The 21,438-nt window shown below is 54.4% G+C and overlaps 9 protein-coding genes and 1 non-coding gene across 10 annotated transcripts; 4 read left to right on the plus strand and 6 right to left on the minus strand.

Annotated features, from left to right (window-relative positions):
• Positions 1 to 503: 503 nt before the first annotated feature.
• On the plus strand, positions 504 to 3,307 carry PHACADRAFT_213176 (uncharacterized protein; the record flags this gene model as incomplete). Its single annotated transcript, XM_007400414.1, has 6 exons — positions 504 to 656; positions 725 to 1,417; positions 1,475 to 1,949; positions 1,999 to 2,159; positions 2,211 to 2,754; positions 2,809 to 3,307. The coding sequence occupies 6 exons, from the start codon at positions 504 to 506 to the stop codon at positions 3,240 to 3,242; spliced, it is 2,460 nt and encodes an 819-aa protein (XP_007400476.1). The 3' UTR covers positions 3,243 to 3,307.
• Positions 3,308 to 3,693: 386 nt separating this feature from the next.
• Positions 3,694 to 4,241, minus strand: PHACADRAFT_263376 (uncharacterized protein). Its single transcript, XM_007400415.1, has one exon. It carries the CDS (start codon positions 4,179 to 4,181, stop codon positions 3,795 to 3,797), a length of 387 nt encoding a protein of 128 aa, XP_007400477.1. The 5' UTR covers positions 4,182 to 4,241; the 3' UTR covers positions 3,694 to 3,794.
• A 14-nt stretch (positions 4,242 to 4,255) lies between these two features.
• On the minus strand, positions 4,256 to 5,307 carry PHACADRAFT_263377 (uncharacterized protein). The gene has a single exon (XM_007400416.1). It carries the CDS (start codon positions 5,255 to 5,257, stop codon positions 4,265 to 4,267), a length of 993 nt encoding a protein of 330 aa, XP_007400478.1. The 5' UTR covers positions 5,258 to 5,307; the 3' UTR covers positions 4,256 to 4,264.
• Positions 5,308 to 6,205: 898 nt separating this feature from the next.
• On the plus strand, positions 6,206 to 6,804 carry PHACADRAFT_263378 (uncharacterized protein). Its single transcript, XM_007400417.1, has one exon. It carries the CDS (start codon positions 6,436 to 6,438, stop codon positions 6,796 to 6,798), a length of 363 nt encoding a protein of 120 aa, XP_007400479.1. The 5' UTR covers positions 6,206 to 6,435; the 3' UTR covers positions 6,799 to 6,804.
• A 45-nt stretch (positions 6,805 to 6,849) lies between these two features.
• PHACADRAFT_263380 (uncharacterized protein) lies at positions 6,850 to 8,582 on the plus strand. The gene has a single exon (XM_007400418.1). The coding sequence runs from the start codon at positions 7,385 to 7,387 to the stop codon at positions 8,552 to 8,554; it is 1,170 nt and encodes a 389-aa protein (XP_007400480.1). The 5' UTR covers positions 6,850 to 7,384; the 3' UTR covers positions 8,555 to 8,582.
• A 2,521-nt stretch (positions 8,583 to 11,103) lies between these two features.
• Positions 11,104 to 11,175, minus strand: PHACADRAFT_t139. The gene has a single exon. It is a non-coding gene; the product is annotated as a tRNA-Gly (tRNA).
• Positions 11,176 to 11,839: 664 nt separating this feature from the next.
• On the minus strand, positions 11,840 to 12,701 carry PHACADRAFT_263381 (uncharacterized protein). Its single transcript, XM_007400419.1, has one exon. The coding sequence runs from the start codon at positions 12,630 to 12,632 to the stop codon at positions 12,261 to 12,263; it is 372 nt and encodes a 123-aa protein (XP_007400481.1). The 5' UTR covers positions 12,633 to 12,701; the 3' UTR covers positions 11,840 to 12,260.
• A 166-nt stretch (positions 12,702 to 12,867) lies between these two features.
• PHACADRAFT_263382 (uncharacterized protein) lies at positions 12,868 to 15,102 on the plus strand. The gene is made up of 5 exons (XM_007400420.1): positions 12,868 to 13,101; positions 13,160 to 13,238; positions 13,291 to 13,820; positions 13,880 to 14,042; positions 14,092 to 15,102. Exons 1-5 carry the CDS (start codon positions 12,938 to 12,940, stop codon positions 14,734 to 14,736), a joined length of 1,581 nt encoding a protein of 526 aa, XP_007400482.1. The 5' UTR covers positions 12,868 to 12,937; the 3' UTR covers positions 14,737 to 15,102.
• Positions 15,103 to 16,476: 1,374 nt separating this feature from the next.
• Positions 16,477 to 17,861, minus strand: PHACADRAFT_213181 (uncharacterized protein; the record flags this gene model as incomplete). The annotated part of the gene is made up of 5 exons (XM_007400421.1): positions 16,477 to 17,146; positions 17,206 to 17,362; positions 17,428 to 17,552; positions 17,602 to 17,772; positions 17,840 to 17,861. The coding sequence occupies 5 exons, from the start codon at positions 17,859 to 17,861 to the stop codon at positions 16,842 to 16,844; spliced, it is 780 nt and encodes a 259-aa protein (XP_007400483.1). The 3' UTR covers positions 16,477 to 16,841.
• A 469-nt stretch (positions 17,862 to 18,330) lies between these two features.
• On the minus strand, positions 18,331 to 20,968 carry PHACADRAFT_263386 (uncharacterized protein). The gene is made up of 2 exons (XM_007400422.1): positions 19,779 to 20,968; positions 18,331 to 19,670 (listed from the first exon to the last, which is right to left on the minus strand). Exons 1-2 carry the CDS (start codon positions 20,899 to 20,901, stop codon positions 18,481 to 18,483), a joined length of 2,313 nt encoding a protein of 770 aa, XP_007400484.1. The 5' UTR covers positions 20,902 to 20,968; the 3' UTR covers positions 18,331 to 18,480.
• Positions 20,969 to 21,438: the final 470 nt, after the last annotated feature.

The raw sequence follows: 21,438 nt of genomic DNA on the forward strand, positions 1-21,438 counted from the left end.
CCCTTACGAAGGCTCTGCCGTCTATGAAGGCCAAGCACTTTGCTTCCGCCCTCGGCCTTGCAAAGGCTTGAGGGGGAGTGTTGGATTTTGGGCTCGTGCGCTCGCACGCACATGTCTCGGGATGACTCAGATTCCTATTGGACAGTATTTTATTAGATAGCGCGTTCGTTATTTCGTTCCTGACTCACCAGTTGCTAAGGCACCTGCCGCTTTCCTTATTTACTTGCTTTTCCCTGTCGTGCACGCTCAGAGACTTCCCTTCTTCTGAGCGTGCGTATATCCTCTCATTATGGACACTGTAGGGTACTGACTGTATTGCAGTACGGACTGAGCGTCCGTTCTGCTAGGTAAATACATCTCAGAGACTTCCCTTCTTCTGAGCTACGGACTGAGCGTCCGTTCTGCTAGCCTCAAGCGCGCCCGACAGTCGAAGCCGGGCCCTGCGTGTGAGAAACTCACTGCGAAGAGTTTCTAGATGGTGGACCGAAGAACTGGTCAGCGAGATGGATAGCGCGTTCGTGATGCTCGAGCAGGAGCAATGGTCTGCTGTCTGCCTTCCGGGCGATGATCTCTCCGCACAGCAGCTCGAGGATGCGGAAAATTTCCAGGATATCCCTGTAACTTCACCAAAGGAATCCACGACGTACCCTGGTTATGTAAGTCGCGACTACCGATTACCCAACTCGGCCTAGGCGGTTACTCAACTGTGTAAATGTTGTCATAGTGCTCCACGTTTAACAAAGTAAATCAAATCGCCGGTGGCAAATATTGCACCTACGCCACTGGGTTGCATCCCGAGCTGAAGGATGTGGAGACCGGGATGAAAACTGACCTGTGCACGTACGAAGTGGGAGGTCCAGGCAAGCAGGCGTTTGAGCTCGGTGCTTCGACCCTCAAGAAGAGTACCGCGAATAAGGATCTGCACCAGAGTCTCGCACGCACAGCTTGGGCATATATCGTCACGCCGTTCGAGATCAAGACGTCCTTGGAATCCGCACCATTCCGTCTCGACGTACATCATCTCGAACCCTCACAAACGCAGGAAGGGCGGAAGGCACGGGCCCAGATGACTAAGTACGCTGCTAAAATACAGCTGCGTCAGCACCGCCGATTCGTCTTCACGGTCTTCATTTGCGAGCGCATCGCCTGGCTGTTCCGCTGGGACCGCACCGGAGCAATTGTTTCTCGACCGTTCGACATCTTCGAGAAACCTGAGCTCCTTCTCAACTTCGTCTATCGCATCGCGAGAGCTTCTCCCACGGCATTGGGATACGACACTTCGGTCGAGATCATGAGGCCCGACGACCCACAGCTCGATGCGTTTAATGCCTACCGCGAGCGCCAAGCGAGCGACTCTTGGCACCGCACTTTTGCGGACGACCTCTGGGTTAATAAGACGTTCTATCCTCTCTGCAAAGTGCGGTTTCATCTCTCGTAATTTGTGTGTACTCTGAGTTTCTAACACTCTAATCAGGTGACTTGCGATGACGTGGATGGCTTGGACGAAGGGAAGAAAGCGCAAGCTTCCCCTCGCACATACACATACATCATCGGTCGGCACCGTTCGGGCTCACGGTCTCCGACTGGTCGCGGTGGCAAGGGCTTCATAGCTTACGACGTGGACCGCGCCCGGCTGGTCTTCATCAAGGACTATTGGTGCGCCGATCACCCCGAGGTTCACCCTGAACTTGAGGTGTACAGAAAGCTCAACGCTGCCCGACTTGCTGACGGCTCACCGATCTCACACATTGCAGCTGCGATCGCAGGAGGAGATGTCGATGGACCGAAGGGCCAAGTCACGTTGACACAGGAGTACCTTGCTGAACGAACGAAGGGAAAACCTGCAAGTCGCTTCCACCACCGCTTTGTTGTCTGGCAGGTTGGACGCCCATTGGAGACTTACAAGCACGGCTTAGAGCTTGTGGGTTATATGTATCAGGCATTGCTAGGTTCGCGATCAGTGCAACTCTTCGTCCAGTATGCTCACATCGCGTACAGCCCACCGTGATGCGTATGAAGTAGCAGGCATATTGCACAGAGACGTCAGCATAGGAAACATCCTCATCGATATCGAAGCGTCTTGCGCCATTCTCAACGACTGGGACCTCTGCAAGTACCGAAACGAAATGAACCGAGCGGCGACTCAACATGCCCGTTCTGTAAGTACACTTTATCCGTTCTTGATACGTCCCTGACCTACCACTCTTCAGGGAACATGGGCATTCATGTCAGGTCCACTTCTAGAGTATCCCCTCAAGCCGAACGAACTCCCGGACGACCTAGAGTCCTTCATCTATGTCTTAGAGCTCAGCGTCTTGCGGTTTCACGACCACTGCTTCACAACGAGCCCGTTTCCCCCCGGCACACCACAAGATATCTCTGGCGCACAGATCCAGACTTCGGCACTGGCCAGGTTTGTAGGCGTGAAATTCGATGCCGCGGACGATACATCCGAAGGCCATGTCGTCGGCGGACGCCAGAAGATCCGAGATATGCGGAGCGGTGACCCGGGCTTCACCATGACGAAGCAGTCTTCGCCACTATGGAAGCTGCTACAAGGCTTGTACGCGCTCGGTCGTGAACACTACTCCACTATCGATTTGGACGAGCTGCAAAGAAAATGGGGAGCCACTTGGCGGCGGCAAATCGCAGATAAGAAGAAGTATAGGCCCGAAGTGGACGATGATGTTTGTTTAGTGCAAGACATGGACAGCTTTGTCAGCGGCCGTCCACCTGTGCCTGTATCGTTCCCTAGTGAGTTGAACATTTTGCCCGGCTTTGGAGATGATGCGCTGATGGCGTGGGCAGTCAACGCGTCCAGTCAAGCTAGAGCTGACATCAGCAATTCTGCTGAAAACGACAGCGAAGATGTGGCGTCCGGCGAGAGCGAATCCGAACCCGAGAACGGCCCTGAACATGAGTATGAGGGTAGCGAGAACGCCGACCGCACGGTCCATGCGCCCCTTTTCACCACCACCGAGCCTTCCGATCGTGCCGGTCATACCCGCGATCTCTGCACACACGCGGATATGATTGAAGCCTTCAGGACATTTGGTAAGGGAACGTGGTCGCGCCAGGACAAGATTGGGGACCAGTTTTCGGACCTGCCCATATTTGGGCTGATCAAATCCTATGGCCAGGTGACGGCTGGCAAGCGTCGTTCGGCGAAGGGCTCAGGGAAGCCGGCGAAGCGGCCGAAACACAATCCGGAGAGCAGCAGTCATTCGACTAGTGTTGCGTAGTTTTTACACCTCTCGACTCTGTGTGTTACATTAAATTAATGAACATGAAGCAATTACGAGCCAATCTGCTGCGTGGTACGTCCGTATGTGATGCCAGTATATGGCCTATAAAACTTGTGGAAGCTGTCTATTTCGCCAAGCAATCTCGCACGAATACGCCGTCAATATTCCGCTCAAGCTTTCGAAAAGCATCCAGGTTGCTTTCGGGGCTGTAGGCACGGGATTCGAGACCAATCAACAGACCTTCCCGCATTGGTCAGACCGTACGGGTAGATGGAGAAGCGCTGTTCAGCAAAGGGCTTGAACAGGAATTGAAGCCAGCACGGAGAAAAGGATCTATGGTTAGCATGGATCGATGTCAGACAGGTTGTTGTCGACAGCACAGATAATTCGAAACCCTACAGATAACCCCAGTTCAGCCTGTGTGGCGCACCTAGCTGCTATGTTTCTGGCAATTTCACATTGACAACAGCAGATCCGAATCCTTACTTACATCACAACTAGAACGAGTAAACTTGATATATTGGAACGTCCGCAGCCAACTATCGTCTTTCACTCGACCCGAAGAATGCCACGTTTCCGCAACTCCGGCAAATTTCTCCACAGCATCGCGGCTCCCTCGCACCTTACGTAGCCTCCTACGGGCTCTGTCGAACGCGGATTGCCAATGGGAGGATTGGAACCTGCTAGCGTCTGCCTGATCGTGACACGACGTAATCGGCTAAAACTGCAGAGGAGCGTGTCTAAGGCACGTAAAGCAGCAGCCGGTCCACGAGTGCCATAGTTGCTTGAGGCGAACAGTGACATACCCTGCGAATGTAGTGCGATTCCGACTTCGGCAATGGGAAGAGGTTTGAGCAGGTTTGCGAGGTATTCGATGACAGTCTTCGCAGCCGTCAAATGTTCCATGTCATGTAGGAATAAGTCCAAAGAGCGCATATTATAGCAGCAAGAAAGCTCTGCAAGGAACGCTGGAAATCCTGGAGGAGAGTCAGCTAGTGTTCCACCACCTCGAAGAAGCGCTATGGCAAACCTGTGGAGGACGATATGCTCTTCCCTGTTTCCCCAGTTCCAAAAAGGCTTCGAACAGGGCTGAACTGAAGGCCGAGATGGTGGAGATTGGGCCCCAAGCACGACAGAAGCGTGGTATACCGGGTGACATCGGTGTCGAAGGAAGAGACAATAGGGATGTCAAGATAGCGAAGAGGAGTAGAGGCACTACGTGGATTTTTCGTTCTTCGTAAGAGAGAATCCAGCCACGGAAGCGTGAACCTATCCATGACGGTCTCTCTGATACTGAGTTTCTCTAGGGACGAAGCGATTGCAGCGCCAGAGGATACACGAGGTATACTGGAGCCGTCCACTAATATCGCTCCAACCAAAGTGACTTCGCGCAAGCGCGGTAGCTGCAAGGCCGCTTGGAGAAAATATGGGATGCTCCCGCCCTCGAAAGAATGCCCTGAATACCGCAATCGCAGACCGATTAACGATAGGCTAACAAGGTTCGGCAGAGCTGACACGGCAAAAGACAAGCTATCGTGAATGCGTACGTCGTATCGTGAAGAACTTTGTGAAATATATCGCTCGCGGGGGGCCCATTTGATCGTAAGTGAGCGGATCCGATATGGTTGGGAGATTCGTGCAAGTATGTCCGTATCGTCCTGTTCCTCGGTAGATAAGCTCTCTGCCGCAGGTGGGAGGAATGGAACTCGAAAGCGAAGGTGATCCTCGAGGTGGAGTCTACTCGAGGGAAGCCAAGACTTGCGTACGCGGCAGCACACGAGTAGCGTGGTGTGATCGTCGTGTAAATAGTCGATGATTGTGTCCCAAAGTTCCTGGGGTACTTCAGCGGCTGTGCAGGGTGTGGGCGTTGATGAAGCAAGTGCACCGATATCGCGATGTAAACTTTGCTCTACTGCAGTAGCGACGTTGCCAGCAGCTCCAGTGGTGCCGATAGGAGGAGAGGAAGGGTCCGGCGGCTCCGCAGGCCGCATAAGCTCTTGTCCCTTGCTCATGGCAGCAAGGAAGATGATCGCCTGTCTGAATTCAATAATATTTAGGGTTGACTCTATGATGAATCTTGCTGTGTGACAAGGTCTTACCTGTTAGCGTACTTCGCTTTAACACTGGACAAGTAGCAGCCTGGGCCGGGAAAGAGCAGTGGCTAACGATTACCGTCCCGCTATGCACAGCAATGTCAGTACTGTGCAACTGACTCACTATGTGCTCACTCACTGTAGTATTCTTGACCTTGAGACGATGATCGCGGTGGGAATGGGCGTGGGCAAAGCGCAGCGAGATCTCCCCGTTCAAGATAGGTTCAAGCCGCGTAAGGACCGGAGTTCAATGTTATCCTCGGACCGGCGGATCAGGCAATTATTGATCGTTGTTCGTGACCATTCCGTTTCCGAACCGCAGACATCACAACTCTCTGCTCTACTTCACCTAACTCTCAGGTCGTTCGGAGGACTTGCGTCCGCAGGAGAACCTCAGATGAGAAGCAGATCTTACCGGAAAAGCCGATCCCGTAATGCTCAGCACTGTCAACACCATCCAGGTGTAGTCTACCAATGTCAGCAGAAGATAGTTCATCTAGGCACAAGCGAGACGACGAGATGCTCATGGCTATGCGACTACCGTTCTCTCCTGTAGGCTTGACCTGGTGTTAGCTCTCATAAATCGTACGAGCCTCAGCGCGGCACGCGCGCATCGATATTGTTGCGACAGGGCCCCGCAAACGCACCTCGACTCCATAGCCCCTTTTAAGGAAGCTCTCAGGGCTGACAGACTGCTCGTATAGCTAGCAGTATATAACAGGGCTTCTTGAACATACATAGCTAAGTGGAAAACGCATAACGAGATCCACGCGCCTTTTCCATGTCTGGAAATGGGCGGGACACCGGCGCCCCGCCTCGCGCCAAGAGTTGTATTCCATTTCCCACCTCTCGTATCTTTCTGCCTGCGCGTGCCTGCCCCGCCCTGTCGCTCCTTCATTTGTTCTACCACATCCCCGCTGGTACTGGGTTTCTCTTGGACTTCTCCTCCTCAGACTCGTCGCCCTTCCGCCAGCGTTGGAGGGGACAGAGTCTGACGGTCGCAAACCCCGTAGCACGGCGGAAAGTGGCCCATTCCCAAGGATACCATAAACTATACCCTCAGCTTTCTGCTCGACAAAGTCTCTCAGGGTCAGCAAATGTATTCCTCGTCTTCTGGTCCACGCTCGAAGTCTGCCACACACGGTGCAGGGACGAGCCCCGCCATACGCGATGCCGCCACCAACGGCAACGCTAGGGCAGCATACCCTGGTACATACTCAAATTTGAACGCATACACCGCACCAACTGTCGTCGCATCGACCGCCAGCTCTCGCTCGACGACACAGTCTGCGAGACTACGCCCAACTCCACGGCCCCCGCTCGAGCAGCGCGATAGCATTCTGCGCGCCTCGATCCTGGATACCGCGTTGGAACTTGGAGTGGGCACCAGCAGTGCAGTTGATAAATGGATGTTCGGGCCTATTGGCGAAGCGGACGAGGAAACGGACGAGGTGCGCTAGTATTCGAGTCAGAATTTTGTGGATGCTTACTCTTCTCACCTATTTGACCTCGCGAACGTAGATCAACCTCTCTCCGGGTTTAACATATGCATCTACCGCAACGTCGGACGAGTCTTGGCTGCACTCATCCACGTCCTCGTCATCGCAGCGGAGCACCGGTCTGCGACCGGGCATTGCAGCTGACCCTGGTCAGCGTGTTGTGCAGTTTGCCCCACAGCAATCTTTGCCCGCCCACGATCGCGACACTAGTCTCGACTCGTATGATATTCCGACTCGTGCCGACCTCCAAACTGAGAAGAGGCAAGGCAAGAAGCTTCGCAAAGCGCGTCCTCAGGACGGGTACGTGAGTGATGGCGGAGACGGCTACACGAGTGAAGGTGGCGATTCGAAACCCAAGGCGAAGAAGAACAAGAAGGAGAAGAAGGAGAAAGGCGAGGATAGCGATGGCGGTTATCTTTCGGACATCCTAGGGCGACGAAGACGAAACAAGGACAAGGACAAGGACAAGACCAAGAAGACAAAGTCCGATGCGTTGAACTTAGGCACGGATGCCGAGGGAGACGCAGAAGAAACAGATGGAGGGCATATGTCTGGCGCGTCATCCTTCGCACGCTCGAAACAAACCTCGGCGTCGAAGGTCAAATCGAAGACTAAGTCGAAGCTCAATCCAGGCGATTCTAACTCGTTCCCCTCTCCTCAAAGCGGAGCAGAAGACTCTGACGGCGGCTACCTTTCGTCGTCCTCCGTATCCAAAAAACGCAGATTTTTCCGTCTGAAGCGAAGTGACACGGACGATACTTCGCGATCGTCGAAGGAGAGTATTCCTCCGGTTCCTGCTCTTCCAAAGTTGGCGCTGTCGTCCCCTAGCGGAGAGCCAATACAGCCCCGCTCATTCACTCCCCTCCCTATCGCGGATCGGTTTGCCTCAAGGAGTAATACTCCTCTTCCACGTAGCGAAACCCCGAGTTCTAGTCTCAGCTGGGATATTTCTGGGAGCTATGCTGGAAGTTCGCGTGCGACTACACCCATCTCGCCTGCCACACGCGCTTCCGAGTTCTCAGAAAACGACAGGCTACAGGACCGCGATAGGCTTGCACTACCGCTGCCGTCGCCGAACCCGTCCATGACTTCGCTCGAGTCCCTGCGCCTGACGCATGCGTTTAAGGATGCAGAAAGCGTCCGCACACCAAGCATTGACGTCTTACGTGCCTTCGGCAGGCAAGCCGGCTTGAACATGCGGGACGAGGATGTCAAGACGTATCTCGCTAGCAGAGGCGTGGACAGGATGAAGGACGAGAACAGTTCGCTGGCGAGCACAAGCTACGGTTCCTTACGCGACGCAGCACAGGCTGGCGCTCTCAGGAACGGTGTTGGCGGCACGTACACGGCCCGTGAGAGGTCTGATTCCGGCGCAACAGAGCATGAAGCCACCAGACCAGATACTTCGACTCTGGATCTTCCAAGTCCTGGGCTCAAGATCAAGAGGACGCTGTCCAAAAAGCGGACACCTACGCCATTGATAAGTGTTGGGTCAGCTGCGACGTCAAGCAAGCGAATGGATGTTCGTTCTTATGAGGCACTGAAGGGCCACGCCGGCAATGAGCAACGAGCATTCAACATCGGCGGTGACGATGCTTCCATCGCGAGCACTGTTCGGCACGATGAAGACGGCTACGAAGCGGACTTGACTGTCGATGTTACACCTGCCACTCCGAGCTCGGGACGGTCGAGGTTGACTGAGTCGTCAGGTGTGTAATGTCGTCCTAACCACGAAAGGGTCGTCTGACACCAGTGATTGATCATAGTCGAACCTCCACCGAGGTCACGTTCGCCATCGCCGTCTCTGAGCCAGGCCTCAGGCGTCGCCCGGCCAGCCGCCCTGGGTAAATACGACATTCCTCCCCCGAGCCCACCTCCGTTGGGTCCTCTTCCTCAAGTGCCTCCGTCACCTTCGTCTACGCCGTCTTCTATCCCTTCCTCTGCATCTTCTCCTACCTCATCTCCGCGCCAAAAATCTCTGGCGCCCGCCCCGCTAACCCTCGACTTGCCGCAGGGTAAGCGCTTGCGCCCGGCACCGCCGTCGCCTCTGTCCAAAAGTAGCTTCACCCAAGACGATGTTCAAGTTCCTAAGCTGGGACCTTCTCCGAGCCCGAATAAACTGCACTTCCTCTCCAGGAAGCTAAGCAAGCGACCTGGAACGGCGCCTGCTTCGCCCGGTCCCGGCACTGGATCATTCGATTCGCCCACGAAACTGGACTCTGCAGAGCCTGAGACCTCACCCTCAGCATCTCCGTCATCAAACTCCTCAAGGTTCTTCGGCTTTGGTCGCAATAGGGCGCCGTCACGGCCTGGTACCGCACCCAGCGGATCGAGTCCGACCACGCCACCGACATCGTTTAATGCCAGCGCTGCCGCTGCTAGTGGTGGAGCTTCTCCGCTGGCTCTCAAGCGAGTCACTTCGAACTCCAGCGTCGCGTCGATGGCAAGTACCATCCAGAGAGGTCGCGAATCGCCCTTCCCTGCTAGGCCCGTTCTTGTCACCACGCCCCTAATGAACCGTTCACCAAGCCGGTCGGTGTCGCCGATCCAGCCCATCATGGACAGACAGCCTATGTCAGCGGGTCTTCAGAGGACTATTAGCAGGACGGACGCGGAGCAAAGCCCCGGCTCTGCTCAGACTCTTGACGTCAAGTGGCAGCCTCGAGCGACCTCCCCTCTTGCCGGAGCGCGCACCAACGGTACACAATCGCCGTATCTTCAAGCAAGAGCGAAGGACGACGATCTTTTCGATGATTCCTCGTCATGGGTCGACTTTGATGACTCTCCTCCTCCTTCGGAGGCTGGCCGCGACAGCGTATACTCTCGCAATTTGAAGCGTATCTCTACAGCCGCGGACAAGCGGCAGTCGGTCGCGTCGTACGAGAGCCAGCCTGACATCGACTCGGTGCTCGAGACGCTGAACGGACCAAGCAATGATCGCTCAGCGTACGAGAGAGAGTCGAAGTATAGTTACCGCGACGACGAGAGATCGATGTACCCTGATGAGGATGACGAAGATATGCGCGACCGCGAGACGGCATACTACACGTCGGTGTCGGCTTTTGCAAGCGACGCAGAGGAAATCCCCACCAAGAACCACCCATTGCCTCGGCGATCGAGCGCACTGCTCAGCAAGCAGCCCGTATCACGGTACAGCACGTCGCCGTCGCCATGCCCTTCGGAGTTCGACGACGACACAGACGACGTCGACGATCGCAAGAGCCGGACAAGTATCCTTGACCAGAAGCGCAGCGGAAACGTGAGGGAGAAACTCGTGAAGCGAGTGGAGCGCATGAGGAACGAGAGCGAGAGCCGTGCACGCATATGATTTTTCAAGTCTCCCTTTCTGTCTATAATCTTCTTGATCTCTAGGTCTCGAGACGGGCTGGACCCTCGTTTGTTTGGTGTGAATCCTTCCGCCTGTCCTTTCGTTATTCCCTTCTATGTTTCGGTCCGCTTTGAGTCTCATGCTGTGTCGCAGTTATTTGGAACTCTAGATCGCTCCCTTCGCGCATATAATCCGTAGTCAAGCACAATACCAACGACTCGTCTCTCCCTATGTAGTGTATTTTGAAGGTAGCGAAATGGAGATATGTCGCAATCGGTCTTTCCATGTCGACGCCACGTATCAAGTCTCACCTCTTCCAGGAGTAAGTTACAGGCCCAAGTTAGCCGAAACGATCTGGGAGGTCACACAAATAGCAAGAGCTTCGGAAAGGCGGCCAATTGGCCAATAATGCATATCAAAGACAACGTCGTGTGAAAACAACCCTTACAGAAGAGAAGATTATGTAACCTGCGAGAGCGAGCAAAGGCAGAGCCAAGGGGTCACAAAGACTGATCCAAGGCTCCAGCCGTTTAGTTTACGTGTAAAAAAAAATTGGCCAACACACAGTAAACGTTTAAAAACGTTTAAAAACAATTTAAAAACAGTTTAAAAACAGTAAACAAACATTTAATACAGGTATTTGCTTCATTGTGCCGGAATGACTTCTGATAAATCTATGCAAGCCTGCTACTTGGCACAAATACCTTCTATGCTGGTTTGAGCTCGAAAAGGAAGGCACAAAAGCTGACGCTAGAGTGGCGTGGCCGCGAACATTTACACGAAGTTTACGAGACTTTTGTTACACACACGAAAGCAGTGAACGGTAATAAACGTTTATACACAGTAAACAAAACAAAAAGGTTGGAGCTTTAGACTGGTCAAATGGACTTGAAAAATTGAAACATTTAACAAAAAGAAGCTCCAGTTTTACCCGTTCATACACCGAACGGGAATCGAACCCGTGCCGCTTGCTTGGAAGGCAAGCATGATAACCACTTCACCATCGGTGTGCTGTTACAAAGGATAATAGTTAGACTATATTTATCATTGAGCGGCACAAAGTGGTTGTGGCGTTTCGAGGCAGCTGACCCGAGCAGCCCAAAAGTTACAGTAGCCATTGCAGCTGCTAACAAAATATTAGACTGCCTGTGCAAAGGTTCGCCTCACAGCTTTATTCACTTTTGGAGCGGAACAAACAAAAGATCGAGATACCGTGAGCACTTGCCTGATTCAAGATTGAGCACACTAGTGGTGAGCAACAAAATATTCATTGCAGCAGAGACAGCAGCAAGAATAAACAATAATAATTATCTTGTTATAATAAAGGGATCTGTGGGTGTAAAGCGAGCTTGCTGAGGCGAGGAAGGACTGTATGGCAGAGAGGTGGTCGGACAGTGGTCAAACGGACTGATGACACCAGGGTCAATGGCGTGAGAGCTCCTTCGAGTTTCTGCCCTTCTCTCTGAAAATTTCAGGCACTATAAAAGAGTCGAAGGTCGGGAGTCAGACCGCACAAATGCGCACATGCGATTTGGGATGAGAGAACACACTCGCTGCCGTTTTCCGGAGTCCGAGATCATGCTCGCACGAAGATCCCGGGACCTCGATCCTTTGTTTGTTCTGCACCAAAAGTAAACAAAGCAGCGATGCGAACATTTGCACAGACGGTCTAATGTTTTGTTAGTAGCTGTAACTAGTATCAAGTCGAAGATCCATGGTCAATCAAGGCTCCAAGTACAGTAACATCCGGCCCTACTCGAAGAGAAAATTTAACGAATGACTAGGTCATATTATAAGCACTCATTTGGCTGCGCGTTACTGCGTAATCGGGCACATCATCACAGCCTGCTGTACACTATGTACCTTTGCTTGCACGCATAGAAAGTATAGTCGCTGGCGCACATGTCTTGCCTACTGTACACCCTAACAGATTTTACAAACGACAACCTGCTGTATATGCGGTCCTAAATGTCGATATGATAACTCAACCATCTCCAATGGGTGACAAAATCAGTATTGTTGTAGGCAGGGGAACTATGCCGCATGTGACCTTACCATGTTATAATAGTTATAACAAGGACGGTGAGTGCAAGGCTCAGAGACCTTCCACTCCCTGAATGAGGTCGTTGAGCTCCGCTTGGGACTTGCGGTACTTTTCTAGCACGTCTTCGTACTTCGTCTCCCACTGGTCGCGCTCCTGCTCAAGTCTCTGCACGCGCCGCTCGGACGACTCTGCCGTAACCTCCACCTGCCTCAACTTCTCGGTGACCTCCTTAGAGCGCTCCTCTGCTGCGTCGAGCTGCGATTCCGCGATCGTGAGCTTGTGCTGGAGCGATTTAATCTCCTGCTCGCGAGCGAGAAGCTGCTGGTCAAGCTGCTTGGCTTTGGCTTCCGCCTCCTCTGCACGCTCCTTAGCAACGTCAGCCTCCTGGCGGAGGGACGCAAGACGCTCCTTGATTTTCTCCATGGCGCTGGTGAGTGAGAGCTGGTTAGTAGCGTGTTTCGGCTTCCTCGAGTGGCTGATATGATAGACGCCCAATAACAAATGCTGTTGTCTATTTACTTACTGCGGTAAGTAACAGGGCTGAGACCTTATTACCCAATCGTCATCGCGCGTTCCCATCCCATCCGCTACCACCTTGTCCACGCTCACCTCCTTTCTCCCCTACACTTTGCCCGGACCCACGCCTTGCTCTGTACCTGCCCTCTTAGTCGCACGTCCGCACAAAGCATCCCAACCACGTCTGCATCAGGCGATCCAGTAAATCTTCGATGTCAACTTTGCAGCATTTCGGCAAAGGCGTGGTCCGCGTAGCCAAAAACTACACAAAAGGCTATTCAGACGTGCAAGCCAAAGTTCGCGATGCAACCTCCAACGATCCATGGGGACCCAGCGGCACGCAAATGAACGAGCTGGCGCAGCTAACCTACAATCAGTGCGTTGTCTGCGGGCACTATGCGCCATCCGGAGCATCCGTTGATACGCGTCCCCAGGAACGACTTTGTTGAGATTATGGAAATGCTAGACAAGCGGCTGAACGACAAGGGCAAGAATTGGCGACACGTCTTCAAGGTAAATACGTCCGACGTCCTGCGCAATGCCTTTTAACGTCGTTGCTTGACAGTCGCTAACCGTCCTGGACTATCTGCTGCACGCCGGCTCCGAGAACGTTGTTATCTACTTCCGCGACAACCTCTACCTCATCAAGACTCTCAAAGAGTTCCAGTTTATCGACGAAATTGGCAAGGATCAGGGCGCGAACGTCCGCCAGAAGGCAAAAGACATCACCAATCTCCTCATGGACGAGGCAAGGCTGCGGCAGGAGCGCCGCAGTCGGGCAAACATGCGCGATCGTATGACTAGTGGGTCTCGGCGGAGCACGGACTTTGAGGAAGGGGATAATGAGAACGACAGGCGGAGGAGTCAGAGTGCGCCCCCACGGAAAGGCAATCCCAGAGAGGATGACGATCTGCGAAAGGCGATCGAGGAGAGCAAGCGTAGTCTCGTAGAGGAGCAAGCACGTAAGGGTACACTGACAGCGGAAGAGCGGGACCTTCTCCATGCTATCAAGTTGAGTGAGGAGGAGGAGCGCAAGCGGAATGAGGCGGTCGATAAGGCTAATGAGCGCGCACTGTTTGACGAGAATAACCAGCTGTACGTCGATGTTTCCCGACATTGGGCGAACCTAGCTAACCGTTCGCTGCTCATTTAAGGATTAACATGACACCGACGTCGATAAATCCTTTCCCCCTGGTTGACACTGGCCTGCAAGCGCAAAATACCTCCGCATTCATGCAACCACAGTTCACTGCGGTGCCTACGCAGTACACGTCATTCAACCCGTACCAACAACAGGCTCAACAAGAAGCACTGCAGGTACGTTTGCGTACTCGTGTGTGTCGTTTCTTCACCAACACTTTGGCAGGCGGAATATCAGCGTCAGCAACAGGAATGGATGCTCCAGCAACAGCAGCAACAGCAGCAACAACACCTCTTGGCTCAGCAACAGCAGCAGCAGCAGCATCAGCAACAGGAGGAGTGGTACCGCCAGCAGCAGCTTCTCCAGTTCCAGCAACAGCAGCAACAGCAGCAACCATTGGTGCCCGGTATCACAGGCTTCGGGACCAACAACCCCTTCGCTCCCGCAACCTCGCCACCACCCATGTCTTCAGCCTCGCCACCTTTGTCTGCTCCCCAGCCCTCAGTGCAATTCAACCTGGGCGGAACCTATTCGAATGGCACCCCGCCTTCATTCTCATCGTCGGTCTCACCACAGCCACCGCAGCCGCAGCAAAGCTTGTCTGCCCCTCCGTCCGCTGCACCCGGCTCGCGCGGACCGAGCAGAACGGATCAAGAGCATTCGCAGCTTGCGAATCTGTTTGCGCAGCGAACGGACGACGGCGTGGACTCGTTCGGAAACGTCGGCCCACTGCGTTTCGGTGGGCAGGCAGGCCAGGTTACCGGCCAGCCAACGGGTGCGAACCACAACCCATTCTATCAACAGCAGCAGCAGCAACAGCAGCAACAGTACGGGGCGCAGAACAGCGACCAGCCGTTCTTCTCTGTTTGAGTGTGTCGTGCTTTCTGCTCTCGGTCCTGCATCTGCTTTCTTTGCCTCGGACCTAATTTTCCTCTTGTTTACGTCACTTGTTCCCTTACCCCTGCCCCAACTACCTACGTTTTATTCCGAGACGACAAGCCACTCACGCTCGTTCAATTTTCACGACTATTACATCACCCGCCTATCTTTCGCCATCCAGTAATGGAAACCGTCGTTCCGTGTATACTAGTCCCCTAAGTTACGCAGCCTCTTTGACTCACGCTTTGGCCTTACCTGAACTTTATACTTTACTTCTGCAACGCATGCCGCGAGATTATCGGGCTGCGCCTTTTCCAGTCGGATAGGTACTTATACTTACAGTGTTACAAGCCAGAAAGATTATATACCCCGCTTTCAACCCTGTGGTTACCGTATTTCAGAAGCTCAACATTGCATACTAATGAGCCGGCTCTGAGGTGCGTTGTGCGCGGTAAGCCCGAGATGGCTGCATGCCATAGGGCTGAAACTTAAACGACGACCTGGTGTACTGACGCGCTAGTCGGGCGGGGGTTTATGGCCTTGACTGAGCCCTTTTTCTCGAGCGGTGATATAAAGTGGATCCGGGCAGCCGATAGCATTAGGGAGACGATGGGAACAATTTATCTGCCCTTTTTGTAGTATTAATGTACAACGGGAGGGTCTTTTTACCCCGCCACTTACTCATTGGTGGCCCGTGCGCACCATGCAGTACTACTACCCGTCCTACGCATCATCACAAATTTCATAGAATTTAACCAAAATTAAATTATTGATACAGTGTGTAAATTCCATTGTTTTCGCAGTTCTCATGTGCGTGAAAAACCTTTGAAAGGTGGAAGGGCCTGGGAGTTAGCTGCTGCCTGCGGGTAAGTCCGCGCCACAACGTCGTCGGAGTTTTAAATGCCCTTAAGTGAGGCGAACGCGCTTGCGAGCCATCACTCCATCTTCTCATTCCCACTGCATTACGTTTTCATTTCAGCACTCGGATGTTTGACTCGCAACGGAGCCTCGCTCATACGCACAAGCGTCGCAAGATTGATGCATCGGCAATCACGAAAGCGATCTTGCAAGATCATGTTCTCGACATCGCCTACGAGCCACTACGCGTATCGACCTCAGGATGGGGATGCACAGACCTAACAGCAGTTGTTCCATCTACAGATACCTCAGAAACATCAAACATTTATCACAAGACTACTACATCCTCTCAATCACGTACGGCATGTAACTCTTGCGGCCGCCGAGCCACATCGCTCTTAACGCGCGGTGCTACACCGATGCTCGTTTGCCCAAGGTGCGTGCGACACCACAAGAGCATTCTTGTAGTCGCGAGCTGAGACTTGCTCCAGATGCAAGTCGACTACGTGTACTATATGCTCCCGCACATGTCAAGGCGGAACATTGACATCGTCAAATATACGCCCCTCCACCTCGTCACCCAGTAGGCCGCCTTTGAACATCTACAATCTGGATAAGAAGACAGAACATTTATCAACACATGATCTTGCTCACTCATCTCGTCCGACCAAGCGGAGACTGTCAACGACATCCGCAGAAGTGCCACCGAATAAAGCTTCCAACGGCGATCCTTTTCGTAATGAAGACCCGGACGACCTTGTGAATTCTCGCCCAAAATTGTCATATGTTATAGGATGTGAGGAGGTGTTTTGCCAGTCTTGTGTCGCCGAGGATTTCTCCAGGTATGTTTGCGCAATGCCTAGTCCGCGATACCCGTAGGCTCATTCAGATTGCAGCCACTTGATCGCCTGCTTAGACTGCATCGATAGTAGCAAGGCGCAGTGAACGATGTCGTTATTCCGTGAGCTGCTTAGGATCTCATCGTATGACGTCTCACGATTCTATGTGACTGCTCTCTGGATCTGCTCTTACTCCCTGGTTCCCGGTGTATTGACACTGCATGCGCTACATGGCCTTTGTCTCTCACTCTGCATCTTTCAAATATGGCACGCAAGGATACTACGTGCCCGCCACGATAATCAACCTCATTTTATCGTTACTATTGTCTCAAGTCCGTGATATCTCAACCCAAGTTTTTACTCCCTACGAAGTGTAATACACGTCTTACATGATGAGCATCAGTCGCTGCTCGGAGCGTTGATAACTCTTTCTGCACTCCGCTCCGCCTCTTTCCTTTCCATAACTTCGATGATCCACCCAAGGGCGGAATGTAGCCACGGGTGTCCGACAAGATCCATCCCGCTCCAGCGCTCCTGGGGGTCGAGGCAAATCATCTGGCAAATAAAATGGATGAAGCTTGCCAGTTCGTGGTCATCGAAGTCGTCGGGGAGCGGCGGTTCGTAATCAGTTGTTTCTAGAAGATTGAAGACGGTCATGGCCTCCAAGGAGAGGCCAATGTCCTTCGGCGATGATTTGAGAGCACCTGGTTCGAGAAACAAGTTAGCCGCCATTTAAAAGCCAATAAGAGTAAGTTACACAGACCGTCGGTACTGAACCATGATTTAGCGAGGCGGCCCTTTGCCACCAGGTCCGGGGGAAGGTCTCCGAGGATTCGAACCATTTGGCCGAGAATCTCTTGTGGATCGCCCTTTGCGGCATCGTATTTAAAGAGCAGCCCACCGGTCGCCCACTCGTAAATCTGGTCGATACTGGAGCATAAGCATCGACCATCGTCTGTCATAACTGGAAGAGCTAAACACGGACGAGGCAGCCCAAGCTCCAAATGTCGGCTGCAGGGCCCCATTGTGCGCCCAGGATTACCTCTAGGGCACGCAGGTGATGAGGCTGAATCATGAAGTGATGTTTGTCGCTGTTGGTGATGAGATGTGCTGCCCAAAATATCAGCTTGATCATACTGCAAGATATCTAAGCACTCACCGCTCTCCAGATCCGTTAACGCGACGAACAGCCTTTCCTTAGTCTCGACCTTGGGAAAAGGCACGGGACCGACGTTGTCGGCTGCGGGATCCAGGCCTTTCAAAAAAGCCTCCACGATAGCTGTTTCGGCACTCTCCTTAGGCTGGATCAATATATTGTGCGGGTGCACATCTACAACGGGAAGAGCGATTAACGGCAGAGCGCCTCAACTCCCGGCGCCGGCGTAGTACTAACGGACCTGTATGCACCGCACCCTTCATGCTCAGACTGTTGGACGTCCTCACTAGATGCCACAAACCGTGAGAATCTCACCAACATGATCCGATGATGCCCAGGCGGTGGTGAGAGTCCACCATCCCGGGACTTGGTATAAGGTGAGGCCCTATCTCGCTCGCAGAGTCATAGTCCTCTGTCGAGCAGTTGGCCTTTATAATCAAGGAAAAAAACACGGGGCGTCTTGCGCCGCGGTATTCCCTGGTTACTGTCGTTCCTGAAAAAGAATGGGAAACGCGCCCAAGCTCCGCGCGCGATGTGTAACGACATGAGATATGAGCATTTCTTCCGTTTACTTGCAACATAATTCTTTACAAGAACTGCAGATAGTATCATAGAGTTAAGACATTTAATCTCATTCCAGTCTCGGCCTGCCAGTTGAGGCTGAGTGGGAGCCGTGGACACACTTGCAAAGCATGCCTCGACAAAGGACAGTAGTAACGGGGAGAAAATATTAATGTACTGGAGACTGGGGTAGTAGGTGAAATGCACGAAAACGATGCCCATCCCGTATCTCATGCCACTGCAATCTGGAGAAAGCGATTCATCTCGCACCGAATGAAGTCAGCGAACAGCATATATCAGCGTGTCACGTCCAGGTCAAATCTACCGCTCGATGCCATGATCAACGGGTATGCCCAGCCCTTCCAATGCCTGCCTGCCCCGCCCAACCCAGTACCGCAAAGTCGCGGGTTCCTCGAACCACATCAGCTGTTTCTCCCCACCACCCACATGCACTTCTTTCCCCTTCGATCCACCAGCGCTGCCCCCGTCTCCTGCCACGGCTTCGCCCGCTGACTCTTCCGCACCGCGTCCAACGGTAGAGACCGAGTCGTTGCCTGCCGGGGCAGCAGACGTGCTGCGATGTCGTGCGCGCTTCCGACTGAGACCGTCTTTGCCTCCGTCGTCCTCTGCAACCTGCCCACCGTCTCCTACGACGTCCTCCGCAACGTCCCCTGCGTCCTCTGTAACACCCGTTTGGACTCCCTCAGCGCCCGCCTTTCCCTCTGCAGCAGCAGCATCCACGGCACCTCCTGCGGGCTCCCAGAGCCCGCCCGCGCGCACCCATGCCGCGACGTTCCGCTGTTCCTTGACTTCGTCAAGGACGCCGACGACAGCGAGCAGCGTCGGGTCGTACGCCTCTTCTTCGCGCGCGCCCTCCGTCCCGCCCTCTGCCGTCGCTGCTGCCGCCGCCGCCGCCGCCGCCTTGGCGAGGCGCTCCTGCCGCTTCCTGACCTTCTTCTCCTGGCGCTTGCGCTTGCGGCTCGCGTCCTTGTCCTCCTCCTCCGGTGCTTCGTCGACAGCCGGCGCGTCCTGAGGCTCGGCGGCACCGGCGCCGGGGGGCTGCCCGCCTTCTTCTTCTTCTTCTTCTTCTTCTTCTTCTTCCTCCTCCTCCTCCTCCTCCCCCTCTTCCTGCTGTTGCCACTGCTCCTGCTCTCGGCGCGTCTTTTCGCGCGTGAGCACGCCGAGGTCGCTCGCGCGCCTCTTGGCGTCGTACTCCGGGATGCAGACGTGGTTGTGCGGCTGCCGCACGGCCTTGAGCGGCGAGTCGTCGAGGAGCAGCGTCGAGAGCGCGGAGTGCGCGTACCCGCTTGTTGCGGCCGGCGACGAGGGGGGGCGGGAGAGCGCGAGGAGCGGTGAGGTCTTCGTGGCGTTCGGTGATGAGGGTGAACGTGGCGGCGATGAGCTTGGCGGCGGCGGCGGCGGCGGCGCAGGTGGGAAGTTGTCCGGCACCAGCAGTTTGGGCAGTTTGGACCACGGGATGTTCAGGTCCTTCACAGTCTGGACTTTCTGGCCTGAGGCGTCGTAAGGCATTGGTGGACGCAAACGGGCGTGAAAAGAGGATGGCATTTTTGGGGTGTAAATATACGGTACATGACGAGATAAGTCAAGGTGGGACGTACGGTAATGTGACTCGCTGAGACCGAGCGTATCCCGAGCCCATATCGCCAGCAACCGCGGTTTCACGGCAGTCTTCCCGTCTCCGACACTCTTCGCGTCCGCCACCACGGCAACCTCCGCCTCCAAACCGTCCGCAGCAGCAACAGCTTCGCCAAGCCGCGCATGTCCTCCGGCATCACCTCCTTCGTCGTAAACCTCCTGCCCAAACACACGCTCGACCATGCCTCTGACGCTGTGCGGCTGGGCAGAGCTCCAGACCATCACGTCGAGCCAGGCCTGCGTCTCGGGCGCGAAGAGGTAGCTCCGGAAGGACGGCAGGTACGGCCGTGGGTGTGCCGTCCGCAGCCGCGGCTCTGCGGGGCCAGGCGCGGCGCCCTCGTCGTGCTGGGCGTGCTTGTTCCGCGCGCGGTACGCAGAGCGGAACACCAACGTGCCGTTCAGGTCCAGGATGAGCAGCTTGCGCGCGTCGTCGGGGGAGGAAAGGTGTGCGGGCTGTGCGCTGGAGAGCTCGAGGTATGCGGGCGAGGGCGCACGAACAGGCGGCGGCGGCGGCGGCGGCGGCGGCGATCTGGCCCGCTCTCGTGAGCGATCTCGAGCATCTTGTCGCGAATCACCATGGTGGGAGGAGTGGTGCATGTCCCGTGTCTGCTGTCCGTGCCGCGACATCGACATCGACGGTTCCCGCGGAGGAAGATGTGACGCATAGACTCCCTGTTCCTCATACTCCCCACGCCCACCACGTGAATCTTGGCCGTGCGCAATCCAGTCAGGTGGCCCGTCATAGTCTTCGCGGTGGCCTCTTGAAGAAGATGGGCCTTCGTGGTGGTACTCACCAAAGCCCTGCGAGCTCCAATCTGACGCATCCTGTGCGCCATAACGTCCGGGATATGGAGCATAAGAAGAGGCCTGGGGATAGGCACCGTAGTCGTAGCTTTCGATGTGTTCGTAAGAGCGGTACGAGTCGGCGTGGCCGGTCCATCGGTAGTCGGTGTAACCGCTATATGCGCGGTCGTAGTCGTTGTGGTGCCGATGCTCATCTCGCCAAGGTCCTGGCGGCCTCGAGTAGCTCGGATACGGGTTGTGCCTGCCCGATCGCTGGTGGCCATGCCGGTTTCTGAGCGCCATGGCGAAACGACCAAACAGTGTGGACCTCAGCTTGTCGCTGTTCGTGCGTGCGGTAGCCTTCACTCGGCGGAAGAGAGTCAGGGCAAAGTGAGCGTTGAGAAAAACCAGAGACGGATCCTGCGAGACTGATGCGCGCCAAGAGGCGCATCAATCGGCGCGTAGCCGGCGCTCCGTATGCAGCACACAACGTTGAGAGTGAAATATCCTTGCTAGCTGCTATCAACAACCTGGCTCAAAATCGTTCTTGACATGATTTGGAACGAGACACTGCGCGCTACGCTACTAACACAGCCATAAATTGCCACAGTATTCCTAGTCCTCTAGTACTTGGCTGGCGGTTCGCGCTGAACTTGAACGCTGCTGCCTGTCTCCAACGGTCGCCCGCCACATCCTATTATCATATTTGTCGGTGGTCCCGTCCCGATCTGGACGTTTGTTTTTCTCATAAAAGATCCACACTGTCTGCATTTTTGCGCGGTATCTCCGAGAGGCCGTGCGCAGGCGACCACTGTTCGACGTGCCACAGCCTGACGAAGC

Source organism: Phanerochaete carnosa, assembly GCF_000300595.1.
Source record: "Phanerochaete carnosa HHB-10118-sp unplaced genomic scaffold PHACAscaffold_10, whole genome shotgun sequence".
NCBI classification, from domain to species: Eukaryota; Fungi; Basidiomycota; class Agaricomycetes; order Polyporales; family Phanerochaetaceae; genus Phanerochaete; species Phanerochaete carnosa.

Excerpts from the sequence above, each read along its gene's own strand:
- PHACADRAFT_263380 (XM_007400418.1), top strand. The coding sequence starts at position 7,385 with ATGTCTGGCGCGTCATCCTTCGCACGCTCGAAACAAACCTCGGCGTCG.
- PHACADRAFT_263382 (XM_007400420.1), top strand. The coding sequence starts at position 12,938 with ATGTCAACTTTGCAGCATTTCGGCAAAGGCGTGGTCCGCGTAGCCAAA. Across the intron at positions 13,239-13,290 it reads ATTGGCGACACGTCTTCAAG|TCGCTAACCGTCCTGGACTA; the intron begins GTAAATACGTCC and ends GTTGCTTGACAG. Across the intron at positions 14,043-14,091 it reads CTCAACAAGAAGCACTGCAG|GCGGAATATCAGCGTCAGCA; the intron begins GTACGTTTGCGT and ends ACACTTTGGCAG.
- PHACADRAFT_263386 (XM_007400422.1), bottom strand. The coding sequence starts at position 20,901 with ATGGCGCTCAGAAACCGGCATGGCCACCAGCGATCGGGCAGGCACAAC. Across the intron at positions 19,671-19,778 it reads TCTCAGCGAGTCACATTACC|GCCAGAAAGTCCAGACTGTG; the intron begins GTACGTCCCACC and ends ACGACGCCTCAG.
- PHACADRAFT_263378 (XM_007400417.1), top strand. The coding sequence starts at position 6,436 with ATGTATTCCTCGTCTTCTGGTCCACGCTCGAAGTCTGCCACACACGGT.
- PHACADRAFT_263376 (XM_007400415.1), bottom strand. The coding sequence starts at position 4,181 with ATGCGCTCTTTGGACTTATTCCTACATGACATGGAACATTTGACGGCT.
- PHACADRAFT_263381 (XM_007400419.1), bottom strand. The coding sequence starts at position 12,632 with ATGGAGAAAATCAAGGAGCGTCTTGCGTCCCTCCGCCAGGAGGCTGAC.
- PHACADRAFT_263377 (XM_007400416.1), bottom strand. The coding sequence starts at position 5,257 with ATGAGCAAGGGACAAGAGCTTATGCGGCCTGCGGAGCCGCCGGACCCT.